We start from the raw sequence: 18,942 nt of genomic DNA, 5'->3' as shown, positions 1-18,942 counted from the left end.
GCTCCAACACCTGTAAGAGGACAATCAGGACATTTCAGCATATTTGCGAGAAACCAATTAGATTCGTAGCTAATATTCAAATGTTTAAGATTTTGCATTAACATCGAGGTAAGGAAAACATTAAAATTAAGTATCTTAAGCCTGAGTAAATATACCAGAACTTACTAATTTAGGCTGAACTTGGTCTTTAGTCACGCAGGACTTTCCAGTGGTTGGATTTGAGCCGTTGTGACATTGCAGTAAGAGAAAGAACCCAATACATTTGAGTAAAGATCTGGATCAGGGGGCATATCCAGGAATTTTCTCTTACTTTCTTTCTCATTGCGAGACAGAGAATCTTTCAACATTTTCGTTGATTTGTCATATAACAATGAATCGCTCTTAATAAGAAAAACCAAGCAAGTCTAAGGGACTGATGTTTATGAGAGTGTTGCCTTGGAGGAGGTATGTGCTCTACTGAGTGCAGTTGTAGTGGCTTATAGTGGAGCCTGTTTCTGGACACTTTTAAATTGTCTGTTCGACTGCAGTAAATTGAATTAACTATTATGTGTAAATATTTCTGTTGAATGTGTTTAAATTCTACTTTCAAAATCAATTGAATGACATATCTGACACTGCTTACACTCAGTGGAGTTGATGAGTAAAAATGAAGAGGACTTGATTCGGTTAAGCACATCACAGCTTATAATTTACTACAATATCTGTCAAGCTGTGAAAATAGTTTATTTGCAGTTAACTAGACACCTTTAAAACTACAGCTCAAAGTATCCTTGGTGGTATTTTCCCCATCAAATGTCTCTTTGAGTTTTGTTCTGGCCTGAATAGGATAATGTAGCATTTTGGAACAAAAATGCATATAAGCAAGCCAAAGCTGGAGGCCAGAATAGCAAATATCTCCACAGCGACAGTGAACTTCCCAGGAGAGCTGACATATGCCGGGATGAATGTGATCCAGACTGCACAGAATATCAACATGCTGAAGGTGATCAGTTTGGCCTCATTAAAGCTGTCTGGCAGCTTCCTGGCAAAAAAAGCAAGAATGAAACACAACATAGCAAGAAGTCCGATGTAACCCAGCACAGCCCAGAACCCGACAGCTGACCCCAGGGCGCACTCTAAGATGATCTTATCTTTATAGTATTCCATGTTCATCCTTGGGAATGGAGGGTTGATTGTGAGCCAAACTACACAAATTACAACCTGAACCAGGGTTAAACTGAGAACACTGAGCCTCTGCTGTGCAGGTCCGAACCATTTCATCATATTTCTGCCTGGAAGTGTCGCCCTGAAGGCCATTAACACCACTATAGTTTTCCCGAGGACACAAGATATGCAGAGGACGAAGGTGATGCCAAACGCAGTGTGTCGCAGCATGCAGGACCACTCAGAGGGCCGGCCGATGAAGGTGAGGGAGCACAGGAAGCACAGAGTCAGGGAGAAGAGCAGCAGGAAGCTCAACTCGGAGTTGTTGGCTTTAACAATGGGAGTCTCTCTATGAGTCAGAAAAATGATTGATGTCAGTAGAGATAAAAATATGCCCACACAACCAAATCCAGTTAAAAGTGCCCCCATGATCTCTTTGTAGGAGAGGTACTCAGTCGGCTTCGGGAGACACTGGTCTTTCTTTTCATTCGGCCAAAGTTCAGGTGGACAGATCAAACAGTCGGGAGAATCTGAGAGTGGAGATAGAGAGAGAGATTTTAAATCATGCATTTCTTTCCTTTTTATTGTTTCTACTGCAAATGTGTATGAATTCAATGTCTGTCTCACTTGTCTCATTGCTAATCGTTCCCTCGGGGCACTCAAAGCAGTCGAAGCAGCACACAGGTTTATGCTTGTTTATTGCCTTTCGAGTCCCTGGGAGACACGGCTCTCTGCAAACAGACCTCGGCAACTGATTAGAGAAAACACGATGTGTGAAAACTCATGAATGCACCTAAATGCACTGTAGGAAAACATTGTAATTCAGCTGGGAGAATTAATTAGACAGATGGTCACCTCACCTGCATACTGTTTCCTCCCCAAACTATCCTGGTGTTGTCTTCTAGTTTGAATTTCTCCCCCTCCGGAAGAGAACTGTCAAATTTACCAATGTTTACGATCTCAACAGAGCCGTCATCTTTTATTTGCCAGTTAACTAAGTCGTACTGGGCAACTGAGTCTCCATTTTCATCAAATAAAACCTTGGCCCCACTCTGTGTGGTGAAGTTCATGTACTTAATGTGCTCCAACACCTGTAAGAGGACAATCAGGACATTTCAGCATATTTGCGAGAAACCAATTAGATTCGTAGCTAATATTCAAATGTTAAAGTTTTTGCGTTAACATCAAGGTAAGGAAAACATTAAAATTAAGTATCTTAAGCCTGAGTAAATATACCAGAACTTACTAATTTAGGCTGAACTTGGTCTTTAGTCACGCAGGACTTTCCAGTGGTTGGATTTGAGCCGTTGTGACATTGCAGTAGTGCGTGAATAGCATGTGCCACCAAGTACACAGCTTTGTACACATTATTCTCTGGCCTAAAATGTGTCACGTCTGTGTAGTCACTGGAGACTGTGCTGAGATCTTCTGTGCCAGTACACATAGCAGAAGTATTTGAAGGAGAGAAGCTGCAGTCAAAGAACGACTCCCAGAAATCTTTAACTATAGCACTCTGTGGTTCGTCAGAGGGCTTAAAGCTGAGTAAGAATTCACCAAGACCTGGTATTGAGGCCTGAGGGAGGGCGAAGCCCATCGCCCCCTGCAAAAGGCTCTTTCTCCCATCAGAAGCCAGGTCTGTTTGAGTGATCCAAGCCTCACTGCCAACCCATTGCTTTCCAGTAATGTTATACTTCTCTATTTCTGCCAAGAACGATTGAGTGGAGGTTAAGGGCAAAAACAAGAGGACCACCTTGGACGAGGATTTCCTCAGAGCTTCCACAATAGCTGGAAATTTTACATTTGTAGCTGAGTGAGGTAACCGGTATTCAACACATATGCCGTCTTTTTCTGCTTCCTTTGCAAATGCTGTTGTACCTTCGGCTGAGTACAAGCCCGTAGTATAAATAATCTCCACCCAGCGCCAGTCAAAGTATTTCATGAGCTGCACCAGACCAATGACTTGGAAGCGGTCACTGGGCACAGTTCTGAAGAATGTGGGGAAATGCCTTTTATCACTCAAGCAAGCACAAGTGGAGAGATGGCTCACCTTCAAAGAAAGAAAACATGTTAACCACAACGAGGCGAATAAACTTTCTTCAAAGATGGAAACATGAATTAATCCCAGTTATTTTCCAATCACGTCTCCTCACCTGTGGAATGGATAGCGGGCTGAGTATGATGTTAGTATCTTTACTCACTCCGGAGGAGGAATGGCCCAGGAGAGCCTGTATCTGATCAGCGCAGCCCTTTGAGTCCTCTCCATATACGGCTTCCACTGCTGCTCGAAGAAGGTTCTCATCCCCACAGCCACTGTACAGCCTATAGCCCAGACTCAATCCAGGAAGGAGCTTAGTATCTCTGTTGATCTCCTCCACTGTAAACATCACTATTCTGGCAAACTTCAGTTCCCTGTCATTCAGCCTACCGACAGTGTTTGCTAGTTAATAATAAAATGAAATAAGAGCTGATCACATTCACACATAAACTGTGTGACGACCAGATTACATATTATACACAGGTTTTCCCGCACATTCACTTACCCTTTACAATCTGTATACGGCAATGTCTGGTAGCCATTGTCAATCAATGTGCCTGTACGAGTCAAAGCAAAAACTCCTCCGATAATGAGATCACCATCTTTAGAAAACTCCTTGAACCCTGTTTGCCCGATCATTTTGCATGTTTGTTTTTCTGACTTTATCCCTGCCAGCAGAGTGAAGAGGATACAAGTGATCCAACCCATCACGAGTCTCCCTATTCTTCACCGAGGCAACTCTGACCTGGGAACTGACCTTTATAGTGTTTCTATGCACCATGAGAGAAGAATCAACAGCCAATGTGAACGTACTCCCAAATCCCATGAGAATATTCTCATCACATTACTGCACTTCTAAGAAACCCAGCCCAATGACTGACGTGTAGGAGACAGAACTGATTTACCTGTTACCTTTGAGGATCTGCACAGGATTGTAAAATAATAAATACAATGTGGAGAGAAGTTGTTTCGTTGTGCTCTATCTGTTTAAACGCTGCAGTCAATTACAGATGTTTTCTAGTGGTGGATCTCTAAAAACATATTAAGGTAATAAAAAGAACTAGGGCTACGTTGTAGCACTAACGGGCCCAAGCACACGCGCGTTTCAAGTCTGTCGCGGTCGGGGAAAAGACAGCGTTCAATGACCAAGCGCTCGTCTCCGCATTGCATGGGTTTTTTTGCACTGCGGCAAGGATAAACGCTTCACTTCCTGTAGCCAGCAGGTGGCGCTGTGATTTTAAGTCATGGTGTCTTTGTAGATGTCATCAGGTCGCGACTCTTGTCTTACATGCTTAGTTTGGACTTGATTGAACCAAATATGCCTGAGATACAGAAGCTCGTGTTTCAATGGCGTGTAATCAAACTTTGACGCCAGGCTACGGTCACAAGGAAAGACGAAATGTTAAAATTCCAATAACTTTAGATCTCCATCTTGTTGTGAAGACACTCATCTTAATTTTAAGTTGATCTGATGAAAGCCCTTCGACAAGTATGTCAAAGTGAATATGCTGAATATGGCCAAAATGGCCACCAAATCCAAAATGGCGGGCTTCCTGTTTACTCTAGCATATCTATCCATGAGACTTATTTCTTTGTCATGAAAAGACACATGTCCCCGTCGATTTTCGTAGCTGTAGGCCAATCATAGTGCCAGGGCTGCCCTTTAGGGGGCGCTAGTCAGTTATTTTGCCACGCCCATTCCTTAAACCCATCTGACAGCTTTCAGGGGGGGGCTGTTGACACACACATGTAGTTTGAGGGAGATTGAACCTTGAACACGGAAGTTATAGCAATTTCGTATGTGATGGCGAGTTGATGAACTTTGATGCCACGCCATTAATATGCCGTTTGACGAAAAGTGACAGTAATCTTATATCTTCATTATCAATCCCTTGAGACCCATTCGCCACAGTTTGACATGGTTGCGCAAAGTGGATGAGGAGAAATACTTCCAAGTGTAAGACGTACAAAAAACAAGACATTTCCTGCTGCCACCAGGGGGCGCTGTGCTTTTAAGTCACGATTTCTGTGTTTATGTCTTTGGGTCGTGACTCTTGTCTTATGTGTCTAGTTTGGACCAAATATGTCCGAGATACAGACGCCCGTGTTTTGATGGCGTTTAATCAAACTTTGACGCCAGGCCACGGTCACACGCTCTGGTGAAAAGTTGATCTTTTGATAACTTTAGATCTCCATCTTGTTGTGATGACACTCGTCTAAATTTTAAATTGATCCGATGAAAGCTCTACGACAAGTACATCAAAGTAAAAATGTGGAATATGGCAAAAATGGCCACTAAATCCAAAATAGCGGACTTCCTGTTGCGTTTTTCATAATGCTCCAAGAGGCTTTCTTGTGTGTCTCATCATGATACACAATTGTCTTTATTTTCGTGAGGATCGGATAAAGCTAACTGAGGGGGCTTTCCGTAGGTGGCGCTGTTGAGCTATTTTGCCACGCCCATTTCAAATTACTCCAGAATACGTCAATTTCCACCTCTCTCTAATTTACTGCAAACTTAAGAAAGTTTTTGAGCATGGGAAAGCCCTCAAAAAGCCCTTTCACTACGCTCAGAATAATCCTTTCAATTTCAATAGGGCCTCCCACCGGAGGTGCTCGGGCCCTAATAACAATAATATGAATAACTTGGGCTACGCTGTAGCACTGAATATATTTATATCTATGATCTGTATTAGGTAAATAGTCTGTATTCATATATAGCACTTTTCTTGTGTTGCTAACTACTCAAAGTGCTTCACTGTACAGTTTTGTCATCCTCCCACTTACACATTCATACAAGGCTTTCACATGCAGCACTTTCCCAATCACACATCATTCATACACTGACATCAGCTGTCTTTCAGGTTCAGCGTCTTGCCCAATGACACCTTGGCATGTGTGGAATGAGGGAGACGGGAATCAAACCCATCTCGACCTCCCGAGCCACAGCTGATCTTTCAGTTTATAGATTGTGGGAAAAGGTTGATGATTTCCTTCAGGTTCAAATGGGACAATATCATTACGCAGTGACATAATCTGGTTTATTTGAAAGAAAAAGCCATTTATATGTGAAGGGTACATTTTGCATGATAAATGGAGTCCTATATTCTGTAAGTTGAAGTTAACCTCCAACAATGCAGAACTGTGGATCAGCTGTGGATATGACCACTAGATGGAAGCAGTCAACCAATCCCCTTTCTCAGGTATGTTGATGGAGGGCATTTTTCAAAGTTCACCAAAATATCAATAATTCCCTTCACAATTCCATGTTTCCTCTCTTGTTGAATCTCAGAGTGAGTTGGTTTGTTTTCAGGGTTTTGCTCGGATGAAGACAAACATTTATGTTTGACAAATAAAACACAGGTATGCATGATTATATCAAGTTACTCATGTGAAACTCAAACTGACGACACAAGCTGTAGATTTCCTCGGCACATTCAAAATCCTCCTTAGCTCAGCTGGGTTTTCACCCCAGGGCAAAAGTTATCTGTGTAGGACAACTGCAGCGTGTTGTGCAATAATGCCTTAAACGTGATTCCATAACATGGTGTGCCTTTCTGAACTCAATACATTTGGTTATCAATCTAAATTATTGAAAATTAATATGAAAAATATTAATATTAAATCATAACTTTGAATTGATTAAAGGTACCTCGGGGCACCACCCCTCAAAGAAAGGGAAAAGATAGCCAATTTATTGATTAATTCTCTTAAAAGTACTTACTACAAATTTGGAACTCTGATTCACAATTAAATGAATTACTATAACCAAAATGACCATATAGATAGTTAGCTAAGTTGAAGGATATAGAGTTGTTGACAGAGCAGAGGTTGGCAAAATTCACTAATGCTACATTATGAAAGAAGCATTTGTGAAAGAAAAATATTTATAAGGAATATAATATTTAGTAACGGTGTACTTACTAAACAAAGATGTGTATGTGTGTCAGCATGCTTCCTAAATGGTGGCTGGACACCTTAAAAAATGGCCTCCCCCCTTTAGGCTTTTGACTTCACATGTAGGCCCTAACTGTGGTTCACAAATACCATGTCCCAACAAGCGCCATCGTCACTCATCAGCCGACAGCAGAGAAAGTGACCAGAGGAAACTACACAGCCCCTCCCCATGTGGTACTATATAATGTTCTTGTTTTACTGGTTGAACAAGGGACAGGCTGGTGGGAACGTAAACATTTAATAATTGAAAATAAAACCATTCTCTGATGACAAGTCAGGGGAAAAATAGAAACTTACAATAAGTCAGTTTGCATAAACCTGTCAAATCTTTCATTAAGATACATTTTATACATGTTGAGTTCAACAACATTAATCTCCATTAACTTCTAACAAATTGCATTTAACTGTAAGACACACAAATCCAATACACTTGTAGTTTACACTGTAAAAATATCGTCATCTCTCATGTTATTTTACACCTTAACTGTAATTTATTTATATGAGTATATCAAAAATTAAAGTATTTTCGTTTCTTGATGTATTTGTTGTAAATCTCACCATTCGTTGATTTGGTTCAGAGATGCACGTCAACTCAGAAAAGACACATATGTAGTGGACTTCAAAAACCTAGTCAGAACCAAAACAAAAGCAGATGTGTGGGACAACAAATTTTCCCATAACTTCTCTCCTCCTGTTTACGTGTTTAAATAATTAAACTAATGACATCTCAGACACGGCTTACACTCAGTGGAATTGATGAATAAAAATGAGAGACTTGATTCAGTTCACTTACTTTATTCAGCACATCACAACTTATAATTTATGACAATATCAGTCAGGCTGTGAAGCGAGTTTATTTGCAGTTAACTTGACAGCTTTAAAACTACAGCTCAAAGTGTCCTTGGTGGTATTTTTCCCATCAAATGTCTCTTTGAGTTTTGTTCTGGCCTGAATAGGATAATGTAGCATTTTGGAACAAAAATGCATTTCAGCAAGGCAAAGCTGGAGGCCAGAATAGCAAATATCTCCACAGCCACAGTGAACTTCCCAGGAGAGCTGACATATGCCGGGATGAAAGTGATCCAGACTGCACAGAATATCAACATGCTGAAGGTGATCAGTTTGGCCTCATTAAAGCTGTCTGGCAGCTTCCTGGCAAAAAAAGCAAGAATGAAACACAAGAGAGCAAGAAGTCCGATGTAACCCAGCACAGCCCAGAACCCGACAGCTGACCCCAGAGCGCACTCTAAGATGATCTTATCTTTATAGTATTTCATGTTCATCCTTGGGAATGGAGGGTTGATTGTGAGCCAAAGTACACAAATTACAACCTGAACCAGGGTGAAACTCAGAACACTGAGCCTCTGCTGTGAAGGACCGAACCATTTCATCATATTTCTGCCTGGAAGTGTCGCCCTGAAGGCCATTAACACCACTATAGTTTTCCCCAGGACACAAGAGATGCAGAGCACGAAGGTGATGCCGAACGCAGTGTGTCTCAGCATGCAGGACCACTCAGAGGGCCGACCGATGAAGGTGAGGGAGCACAGGAAGCACAGAGTCAGGGAGAAGAGCAGCAGGAAGCTCAGCTCGGAGTTGTTGGCTTTAACAATGGGAGTCTCTTTATGAGTCAGAAAAATGATTTATGTCAGTATAGATACAAATATGCCAACACAACCAAATCCAGTTAAAAGTGCCCCCATGATCTCTTTGTAGGAGAGGTACTCAGTCGGCTTCGGGAGACACTGGTCTTTCTTTTCATTCGGCCAAAGTTCAGGTGGACAGATCAAACAGTCGGGAGAATCTAACAGTGGCGATAGAGAGAGAGATTCAAAATCTTGCATTTCTTTCCTTTTTATTGTTTCTACTGCAAACATGAATGAATTTTATTTCTGTCTCACTTGTCTCATTACTGATCGTTCCCTCAGGGCACTCAAAGCAGTCGAAGCAGCACACAGGTTTATGCTTGTTTATCGCCTTTCGAGTCCCTGGGAGACACGGTTCTCTGCAAACAGACCTCAGCACCTGATAAGAGAAAACACAACTTGTGAAAATTCATAAATGCACCTAAATGCACTGTAGGAAAACAATGTAATTCAGCTGGGAGAATTAATGAGACAGATGGTCACTTCACCTGCATACTGTTTCCTCCCCAAACTATCCTGGTGTTGTCTTTTACTTTGAATTTCTCCCCCTCTGGAAGAGACGTGTCAAATTGACCGATGTTTACGATCTCAACAGAGCCGTCATTTTTTATTTGCCAGTTAACCAAGTCGTACTGGGCCACTGAGTCTCCGTTTTCATCAAAGAAAACCTTGGCCCCACTCTGTGTTGTGAAGTTCACGTACTTAATGTGGTCCAACACCTGTAAGAGGACAATCAGGACATTTCAGCATATTTGCAAGAAACCAATAAGATTTGTAGCTAATATTCAAATGTTAAAATTTTGCGTTAACATCAAGGTAAGGAAAATATTAAAATTAACTATCTTATGCCTGAGTAAATATACCAGATCTTACTAATTTTGGCTGAACTTGGTCTTTAGTCACGCAGGACTTTCCAGTGGTTGGATTTGAGCCGTTGTGACATTGCAGTAGTGCGTGAATAGCATATGCCACCAAGTACACAGCTTTGTACACATTATTTTCTGGCCGGAAATGTGTCACGTCTGTGTAGTCACTGGAGACTGTGCTGAGATCTTCTGTGCCAGTACACGTAGCAGAAGTATTTGAAGGAGAGAAGCTGCAGTCAAAGAACGACTCCCAGAAATCTTTAACTATAGCACTCTGTGGTTTGTCAGAGGGCCTAAAGCTTAGTAAGAATTCACCAAGACCTGGTATTGAGGCCTCAGGGAGAGCGAAGCCCATCGTCCCCTGCAAAAGGCTCTTTCTCCCATCAGAAGCCAGGTCTGTTTGAGTTATCCAAGACTCACTGCCAACCCATTGCTTTCCAGTAATGTTATACTTCTCTATTTCTGACATGAACGATTTGGTGGCGGCTAAGGGCAAAAACAAGAGGACCACCTTGGACGAGGAATTCCTCAGAGCCTCCACAATAGCAGGACATTTTACATTTGTATCTGAGTAAGGTCACCGGTATTCAACACATATGCCCTCTTTTTCTGCTTCCTTTGCAAATGCCGTTGTACCTTCATCTGAGTACAAGTCCTTAGAATAAATAATCCCCACCCAGCGCCAGTCAAAGTATTTCATGAGCTGGACCAGACCGATGACTTGGAAGCGGTCACTGGGCACAGTTCTGAAGAATGTGGGAAACTGCCTTTTGTCACTCAAGCAAGCACAAGTGGAGAGATGGCTCACTTTCAAAGAAAGAAAACATGTTAACCACAACAAGGCAGAATAAACGTTCTTCAAAAATGGAAACATGAATACATCCCAGTTTTTTCCCAATCACGTCTCCTCACCTGTGGAATGGATAGCGGGCTGAGTATGATGTTTATAGCTTTACTCACTCCGGAGGCGGAATGGCCCAGGAGAGCCTGTATCTGGTCAGCGCAGCCCTTTGAGTCTTCTCCGTTGACGGCTTCCACTGCTGCTCGAATCTGGTCCTCTTCCCCACAGCCATTGTACAGCCTGTAACCCAGACTCAATCCAGGAAGGAGCTTAGTATCTCTGTTGATCTCCTCCACTGTAAACATCACTATCCTGGCAAACTTCAGTTCCCTGTCATTCAGCCTACACACAGTGTTTGCTTTATATTAATACATGAAATAAAAGCTGATCACATTCACACATAAAACATGTTACGACCCAATTACATAACATACACAGGTTTTACCGCACATTCACTTACTTTTTGCAGTATGTATATGGCAATGCATGGTAGCCATTGTCAATCAATTTGCCTGTACGAGACAAAGAGAAAACTCCCCCGATAATGAGATCACCATCTTTAGAAAACTCCTTGAACCCTGTCTGTCCGATCACTTTGCATGTTTGTTTTTCTGACTTTATCCCTGCCAGCAGAGTGAAGAGGATACAAGTGATCCAACCCATCACGAGTCTCCCTATCCCTAGCAACTCTGACCTGGGAACTGACCTTTATAGTGTTATTTTATGCCATGAGAGAAGAATCAACAGACAATGTGAACGTACTCCCAAATCCCATGAGGTTATTCTCAACGCATTACTGCACTTTTAAGAAACCCAGCCCAATGACTGACGTATAGGAGACAGAAATGATTTACCTGTTACCTGTGAGGATCTGCACAGGATTGAAAAAGAATACATTGTGGAGAGAAGTTTTTACGTTGTGATGCATCTGTTTAAGTTTGCTGTCAATTACAGATGTTTTCTAGTGGTGGATCTCTATAAACATATAAAGGTAATAAAAAAAATTACAATAATAATAATAATAACTAGGGCTACCTTTTAGCACTGAACGGGCCCGAGCCCACGCAACTCAGAACCTGTTGCTGTTGGTGGATAGAGTGATCGACGACATGGCACATGGCTCTGCGTTGTCATGCAGTGCGACTTTTCATAAACATCAATAAATGTGTTTTTAATAAAACAGCTGTAAAGGGCCATAACTCTGGGATTCCACTTATAAATCACCTCACCCTGTTTTCTTGGATACAACATTAAAAATAAAATTCTGAAAGATTTTTAAACAATGTTAACAAGTCCAAGGTATAATCAAGGGGTGCTTCTGTAATGACTAATAACATATATATATAGAAACAGTATTGAGTTTGTAATTCTGTTATTTTTTGTTATTATGAAACTTGTAAGAGAAAGAACCCAATACATTTGAGTACAGATCCGGATCAGGGAACATATCCAGGAATTTTCTCTTACTTTCTTTCTCATTAGGAGACAGAGTATCTTTCAACATTTTCGTTGATTTGTCAGATAACAATTAATTGCTCTTAATAACAAAAACCAAGCAAGTCTAAGGGACTGATGTTTATGAGAGTGTTACCTTTGACTGTTGGGCCTTGGAGGAGGTATGTGCTCTACTGAGTGCAGTTGTAGTGGCTTATAGTGGAGCCTGTTTCTGGACACTTTTAAATTGTCTGTTCTACTGCAGTAAATTGAATTAACTATTATGTGTAAATATTTCTGTTGAATGTGTTTAAATTCTACTTTCAAAATCAATTGAATGACATCTCTGACACTGCTTACACTCAGTGGAGTTGATGAGTAAAAATAAAGAGGACTTGATTCGGTTAAGCACATCACAGCTTATAATTTACTACAATATCTGTCAAGCTGTGAAAATAGTTTATTTGCAGTTAACGCGACACCTTTAAAACTACAGCTCAAAGTGTCCTTGGTGGTATTTTCCCCATCAAATGTCTCTTTGAGTTTTGTTCTGGCCTGAATAGGATAATGTAGCATTTTGGAACAAAAATGCATATCAGCAAGCCAAAGCTGGAGGCCAGAATAGCAAATATCTCCACAGCGACAGTGAACTTCCCAGGAGAGCTGACATATGCCGGGATGAATGTGATCCAGACTGCACAGAATATCAACATGCTGAAGGTGATCAGTTTGGCCTCATTAAAGCTGTCTGGCAGCTTCCTGGCAAAAAAAGCAAGAATGAAACACAAGAGAGCAAGAAGTCCGATGTAACCCAGCACAGCCCAGAACCCGACAGCTGACCCCAGAGCGCACTCTAAGATGATCTTATCTTTATAGTATTTCATGTTCATCCTTGGGAATGGAGGGTTGATTGTGAGCCAAAGTACACAAATTACAACCTGAACCAGGGTGAAACTCAGAACACTGAGCCTCTGCTGTGAAGGACCGAACCATTTCATCATATTTCTGCCTGGAAGTGTCGCCCTGAAGGCCATTAACACCACTATAGTTTTCCCCAGGACACAAGAGATGCAGAGCACGAAGGTGATGCCGAACGCAGTGTGTCGCAGCATGCAGGACCACTCAGAGGGCCGACCGATGAAGGTGAGGGAGCACAGGAAGCACAGAGTCAGGGAGAAGAGCAGCAGGAAGCTCAGCTCAGAGTTGTTGGCTTTAACAATGGGAGTCTCTTTATGAGTCAGAAAAATGATTGATGTCAGTATAGATAAAAATATGCCAACACAACCAAATCCAGTTAAAAGTGCCCCCATGATCTCTTTGTAGGAGAGGTACTCAGTCGGCTTCGGGAGACACTGGTCTTTCTTTTCATTCGGCCAAAGTTCAGGTGGACAGATCAAACAGTCGGGAGAATCTAACAGTGGAGATAGAGAGAGAGATTTTAAATCATGCATTTCTTTCCTTTTTATTGTTTCTACTGCAAACATGAATGAATTTTATTTCTGTCTCACTTGTCTCATTACTGATCGTTCCCTCGGGGCACTCAAAGCAGTCGAAGCAGCACACAGGTTTATGCTTGTTTATCGCCTTTCGAGTCCCTGGGAGACAGGGTTCTCTGCAAACAGATCTCGGCACCTGATAAGAGAAAACACAACTTGTGAAAATTCATAAATGCACCTAAATGCACTGTAGGAAAACAATTTAATTCAGCTGGGAGAATTAATGAGACAGATGGTCACTTCACCTGCATACTGTTTCCTCCCCAAACTATCCTGGTGTTGTCTTTTACTTTGAATTTCTCCCCCTCTGGAAGAGACGTGTCAAATTGACCGATGTTTACGATCTCAACAGAGCCGTCATCTTTTATTTGCCAGTTAACCAAGTCGTACTGGGCAACTGAGTCTCCGTTTTCATCAAAGAAAACCTTGGCCCCACTCTGTGTTGTGAAGTTCACATACTTAATGTGCTCCAGCACCTGTAAGAGGACAATCAGGACATTTTTAGCATATTTGCAAGAAACCAATAAGATTTGTAGCTAATATTCAAATGTTAAAGTTTTTGCGTTAACATCAAGGTAAGGAAAATATTAAAATTAACTATCTTATGCCTGAGTAAATATACCAGATCTTACTAATTTTGGCTGAACTTGGTCTTTAGTCACGCAGGACTTTCCAGTGGTTGGATTTGAGCCGTTGTGACATTGCAGTAGTGCGTGAATAGCATATGCCACCAAGTACACAGCTTTGTACACATTATTTTCTGGCCTGAAATGTGTCACGTCTGTGTAGTCACTGGAGACTGTGCTGAGATCTTCTGTGCCAGTACACGTAGCAGAAGTATTTGAAGGAGAGAAGCTGCAGTCAAAGAACGACTCCCAGAAATCTTTAACTATAGCACTCTGTGGTTCGTCAGAGGGCCTAAAGCTTAGTAAGAATTCACCAAGACCTGGTATTGAGGCCTCAGGGAGAGCGAAGCCCATCGTCCCCTGCAAAAGGCTCTTTCTCCCATCAGAAGCCAGGTCTGTTTGAGTGATCCAAGCCTCACTGCCAACCCATTGCTTTCCAGTAATGTTATACTTCTCTATTTCTGACATGAACGATTTGGTGGCGGCTAAGGGCAAAAACAAGAGGACCACCTTGGACGAGGAATTCCTCAGAGCCTCCACAATAGCAGGAAATTTTACATTTGTATCTGAGTAAGGTATCCGGTATTCAACACATATGCCCTCTTTTTCTGCTTCCTTTGCAAATGCCGTTGTACCTTCATCTGAGTACAAGTCCTTAGAATAAATAATCCCCACCCAGCGCCAGTCAAAGTATTTCATGAGCTGCACCAGACCGATGACTTGGAAGCGGTCACTGGGCACAGTTCTGAAGAATGTGGGGAACTGCCTTTTGTCACTCAAGCAAGCACAAGTGGAGAGATGGCTCACCTTCAAAGAAAGAAAACATGTTAACCACAACAAGGCAGAATAAAAGTACTTCAAAGATGGAAACATGAATAAATCCCAGTTATTTCCTAATCATGTCTCCTCACCTGTGGAATGGATAGCGGGCTGAGTATGATGTTTATAGCTTTACTCACTCCGGAGGAGGAATGGCCCAGGAGAGCCTGTATCTGATCAGTGCAGCCCTTTGAGTCCTCTCCGTTTACAGCTTCCACTGCTGCTCGAATCAGGTTCTCTTCCCCACAGCCATTGTACAGCCTGTAACCCAGACTCAATCCAGGAAGGAGCTTAGTATCTCTGTTGATCTCCTCCACTGTAAACATCACTATCCTGGCAAACTTCAGTTCCCTGTCATTCAGCCTACACACAGTGTTCGCTTGTTATTAATAAATGAAATAAAAGCTGATCACATTCACATATAAAACATGTTACGACCCGATAACATAATACACAGGTTTTACAGCACATTCACTTACTTTTTGCAGTATGTATACGGCAATGCGTGGTAGCCATTGTCAATCAATTTGCGTGTACGAGACATTACGAAAACTCCTCCGATAATGAGATCACCATCTTTAGAAAACTCCTTGAACCCTGTTTGCCCAATGACTTTGCATATTTGTTTTTCTGACTTTATCCCTGCCAGCAGAGTGAAGAGGATACAAGTGATCAAACCCATCACGAGTCTCCCTATTCTTCACCGAGGCAACTCTGACCTGTGAACTGACCTTTATAGTGTTTCTTTGTATCATGAGAGAAGAATCAACAGCCAATGTGAACGTACTCCCAATTCCCTTGAGATCATTCCCAATGCATTACTGCACTTCTAAGAAACCCAGCCCAATGACTGACGTGTAGGAGACAGAACTGATTTACCTGTTACCTCTGACGATATTTTTCACAGGATTGAAAAATAATAAATACATTGTGGAGAGAAGTTGATTCGTTGTGCTGTATCTGTTTTAACGTTGCAGTCAATTACAGATGTTTGCCAGTGTTTGATCTCTAAAAAGCTATAAAGGTAATAAAAACAATAAAAATAAACCTGTTGCTGTTGGTAGAGTGAGTGATCGGCGACCTGGTACAGGGCTCCGCATTACATGCGTTTTGCGCACTGTGTGTGGTCAGATTTATATTCATGGTCTGTATTTGGAAAATAGTCTGCATTCATAAATACCACTTTTCTTGTCTTGTTAACCACTCAAAGCACTTCACTGTACAGTTTTGTCATCCACCCGCTTACACACACACACATTCATACAAGGCTTCCACATGCAGCACTTTCTCTATCACATATCCTTCATACACTGCCGTTAGCTGTCTTTTGGGTACAATTTCATGTTTCCTCTCTTGTTGGAGCTCAGAGTGAGTTGGTTTGTCTTCAGGGTTTTTCTCTGATGAAAACAAACATTCATGTTTGACAAATAAAACACAGATTTGCATGATTATGTCAAGTTACTCATGTGAAACTCAAACTGACAACACAAGCTGTAGATTTCCTCGTCACATTCAAAATCCTCCTTGGCTCAGCTGGGTTTTCACCCCAGGACAAAAGTTATCTGGGTAGAATCATAAAACACTGGACGAAATGTTAAAACTGTCCATTGTGCCAATAGATGGTATGCACTCACATGAGATTTGCCGTGATGTTGACAGAGTGGCTACCCAGGCAGTAGGGTCTTGTTGATGTTCTCAAGACCGTCGGCGATGTCCTGCCTTACTTGCTGCACTTGATCTTTATCCCGGAGGCTTTCGTTGTACCATCTACCCAGGCTCTTGACGGGTTGCTCAGACACCGTTGGTATCGGGTCATCTCCAATGCAGAACCTCACATCTTTAAGCTGTCCCTTGACTATGGAGATGCTTCAAGATGTGCTTGGCTTGATTTTCATCCAGGCCCACTTGATGTTATCCTGCAGTTTTGCAAGTAGCCGTCTGGTGCATGCTGCAGTGGTGGTCCCTGTCTCTGCTCTCCCAAGCACCTTTTCCTCCCTTGATGGATTCTTAACCCCCTTGCCGATGTTACTCTCTCCCAACCACAGCTGCACACCTGAAGTGTGTGTCCTGCTGCTGTTATGGTTGTCTCATGTGCTGTGTTCCTACTCGTAGTCGTTTCCGTTCCTGGGTCCGTAGCCGTGTGATCAGTTGTTGAGCCATCTTGCGCCCCAGCTCTCGCAGGCTCTAGGGGTATGTTTCTTTGCTGACTTTCAGTAGCACTTAGCGGGTGTCTCCAACATACTGAAGCAGCGTCAGAGACTGCCAACATGGGTAGCTAGCCCATGACAGCCCCAGTGGGGTCTATTCCCTCCGGTCAGCTGTCTCTCCAAGCTGTCACACAGACTTTTCTATATTGTCAGCTGTCCTTTCACAGCAGTCACTGGACTAGTCCAGATAATCAGAATCATAAAACACTGGACGAAATCTTAAAACTGTCCATTGTGCCAATAGATGGTATGCACTCACATGAGATTTGCTGTGATGTTGACAGAGTGGCAAGGGAGGTTTATTTCTTAGACTGGGTTAAGATGTCAATTTTGGGACACATCCTCAGTAGTGTGCCATCGAATCAGTGGGTGTTTCGGCCTTTAATCACTAAACACTCTCATCAAAGGTGGCCAGCTAAAGGGTGATCAAGCCTTAGCTTGTGTCCCATGCCCAATTAAGATTTCCCACAGGACAACTGCAGTGTCATCGTCACTCATCAGCCGACAGCAGAGAAAGTGACCCAGGAAACTACACAGTCACTCCCCATGTGGTACTATAAAATGTTCTTGTTTTACTGGTTGAAGAAGGGACAGGCTTTGAACATTTAATAATGGAAAATAAAATCATTCTCTGATGACAAGTCGGGGGGAAAAATAGAAACTTAGTATTAGTCAGTTTGCATAAACCCGCCACACTTTTCATTAAACATGTTGAGTTCAACAACATTAATCTCCATTAACTTCTAAAAAATTGTGTATTAACTTTAAGACACAGAAATCCAATTAACTTGTGTTGGGATTGAAGCCAGACAAAGGACAATGGAGAGGCCTGCATGGGCAGTGTTTCCCCTACCATTCTATTAGGGGGGCGCTGCGCCCCCCCAACGGCACCTCCCGCCCCCCCTGGAAGGTCAAGTTAATTATTTATTTTATTTTTTATTATTTAATATAGCGCCAGATCTCTACATAAATCATTTTAAGGTTACATTTCCTATGAGACAGGTCTATAGGTTGCATTTCTGTCTCGACATGGTCGCGCGGTTAGATTTCTCCTCTGCTCTCTGTATCGCGCACGGCGGAGTTCCATCCAGATGCGCGCACACACAGACACGTGCCCGCACACACTGACACGTGCGCGCACACACAGGTGAGCATCCTCCCACCAGCGGACAGAGAGCATCCATCTGAAAACATGTCGCATGAACCACCTGAGAAGCAGTCAAAAATATCCGCATTTTTTAAACGCTCCCAGGTGGATGATGGAAACATCCACTCTCCTGCGAGTAGCAGCCGGAGGAGCTCTCCTGCTCCGGGTCCGAGTTCAAAGAAGAGCCCACGTGTTGCACGCCCTGCCCCAGACAAGAATCTGCTCAGTCACCACCGGATGACAGGTTCTGACCCAGCTTGGCTGTCGGAGGGGAAATACTCCCCCTGGTTGTACAAGACTGATCTTGGTAAGTATTACACCGGACGCCGAAGCACCACGCAATTCTCCAGCGCGCAGGCGCCTGGCTGTTCTCACGGCACGCGCATTTCTCAGCGCCGGTCAGCCCGCGATTCTGCTTTCTCCGCTTGTTGTATTTAACCCTGAACGCACCTCGCCTCGCAATTTCAGCCTGAACCATTATTAACCCCGCTGCGTCACTTCCTTCTATCACTGTCTAATCTATTTTCATCTCCCTGCCAGTCCTACAGAAAGGACAAACTGGACAAACACATGATGTCTGAGCATCACAGAATAGCCTGTCAGCGCCGGTCAGAAATCCATTGTTGAATGAAAGTAAAAGAAAAAGGAAGTTGAATTGACATTGCAAGAGTAACCGAGTCGTTTTGCATAGAGAGCCGACTGCAACAGAAATATTTCTAAGAATA

General features: G+C 42.6%; 2 protein-coding genes and 1 pseudogene across 2 annotated transcripts; all 3 read right to left on the bottom strand.

Annotated features, from left to right (window-relative positions):
• Positions 1–759: 759 nt before the first annotated feature.
• On the bottom strand, positions 760–3,720 carry LOC133002920 (extracellular calcium-sensing receptor-like). Its single transcript, XM_061072509.1, has 6 exons — positions 3,684–3,720; positions 3,294–3,580; positions 2,405–3,190; positions 2,004–2,234; positions 1,771–1,894; positions 760–1,673 (listed from the first exon to the last, which is right to left on the bottom strand). Exons 1-6 carry the CDS (start codon positions 3,718–3,720, stop codon positions 760–762), a joined length of 2,379 nt encoding a protein of 792 aa, XP_060928492.1.
• A 4,305-nt stretch (positions 3,721–8,025) lies between these two features.
• Positions 8,026–11,606, bottom strand: LOC133002919 (extracellular calcium-sensing receptor-like; annotated as a pseudogene).
• An 813-nt stretch (positions 11,607–12,419) lies between these two features.
• LOC133002918 (extracellular calcium-sensing receptor-like) lies at positions 12,420–15,407 on the bottom strand. Its single transcript, XM_061072508.1, has 6 exons — positions 15,343–15,407; positions 14,956–15,226; positions 14,066–14,851; positions 13,664–13,894; positions 13,431–13,554; positions 12,420–13,333 (listed from the first exon to the last, which is right to left on the bottom strand). The coding sequence occupies exons 1-6, from the start codon at positions 15,405–15,407 to the stop codon at positions 12,420–12,422; spliced, it is 2,391 nt and encodes a 796-aa protein (XP_060928491.1).
• Positions 15,408–18,942: the final 3,535 nt, after the last annotated feature.

Source organism: Limanda limanda, chromosome 6 (genome assembly GCF_963576545.1).
Source record: "Limanda limanda chromosome 6, fLimLim1.1, whole genome shotgun sequence".
In the NCBI taxonomy this organism is placed as follows: Eukaryota; Metazoa; Chordata; class Actinopteri; order Pleuronectiformes; family Pleuronectidae; genus Limanda; species Limanda limanda.
The sequence above is the reverse complement of the archived record's forward strand: the minus strand, read 5'-3'. Positions and strand labels throughout refer to the sequence as shown.

Excerpts from the sequence above, each read along its gene's own strand:
- LOC133002920 (XM_061072509.1), bottom strand. The coding sequence starts at position 3,720 with ATGGCTACCAGACATTGCCGTATACAGATTGTAAAGG. Across the intron at positions 3,581-3,683 it reads CCGTATACAGATTGTAAAGG|CAAACACTGTCGGTAGGCTG; the intron begins GTAAGTGAATGT and ends ATTATTAACTAG. Across the intron at positions 3,191-3,293 it reads GCCCGCTATCCATTCCACAG|GTGAGCCATCTCTCCACTTG; the intron begins GTGAGGAGACGT and ends CTTTCTTTGAAG.
- LOC133002918 (XM_061072508.1), bottom strand. The coding sequence starts at position 15,407 with ATGTCTCGTACACGCAAATTGATTGACAATGGCTACCACGCATTGCCG. Across the intron at positions 13,895-14,065 it reads CCTGCGTGACTAAAGACCAA|GTGCTGGAGCACATTAAGTA; the intron begins GTTCAGCCAAAA and ends GTCCTCTTACAG. Across the intron at positions 13,555-13,663 it reads GGGGAGGAAACAGTATGCAG|GTGCCGAGATCTGTTTGCAG; the intron begins GTGAAGTGACCA and ends TTCTCTTATCAG.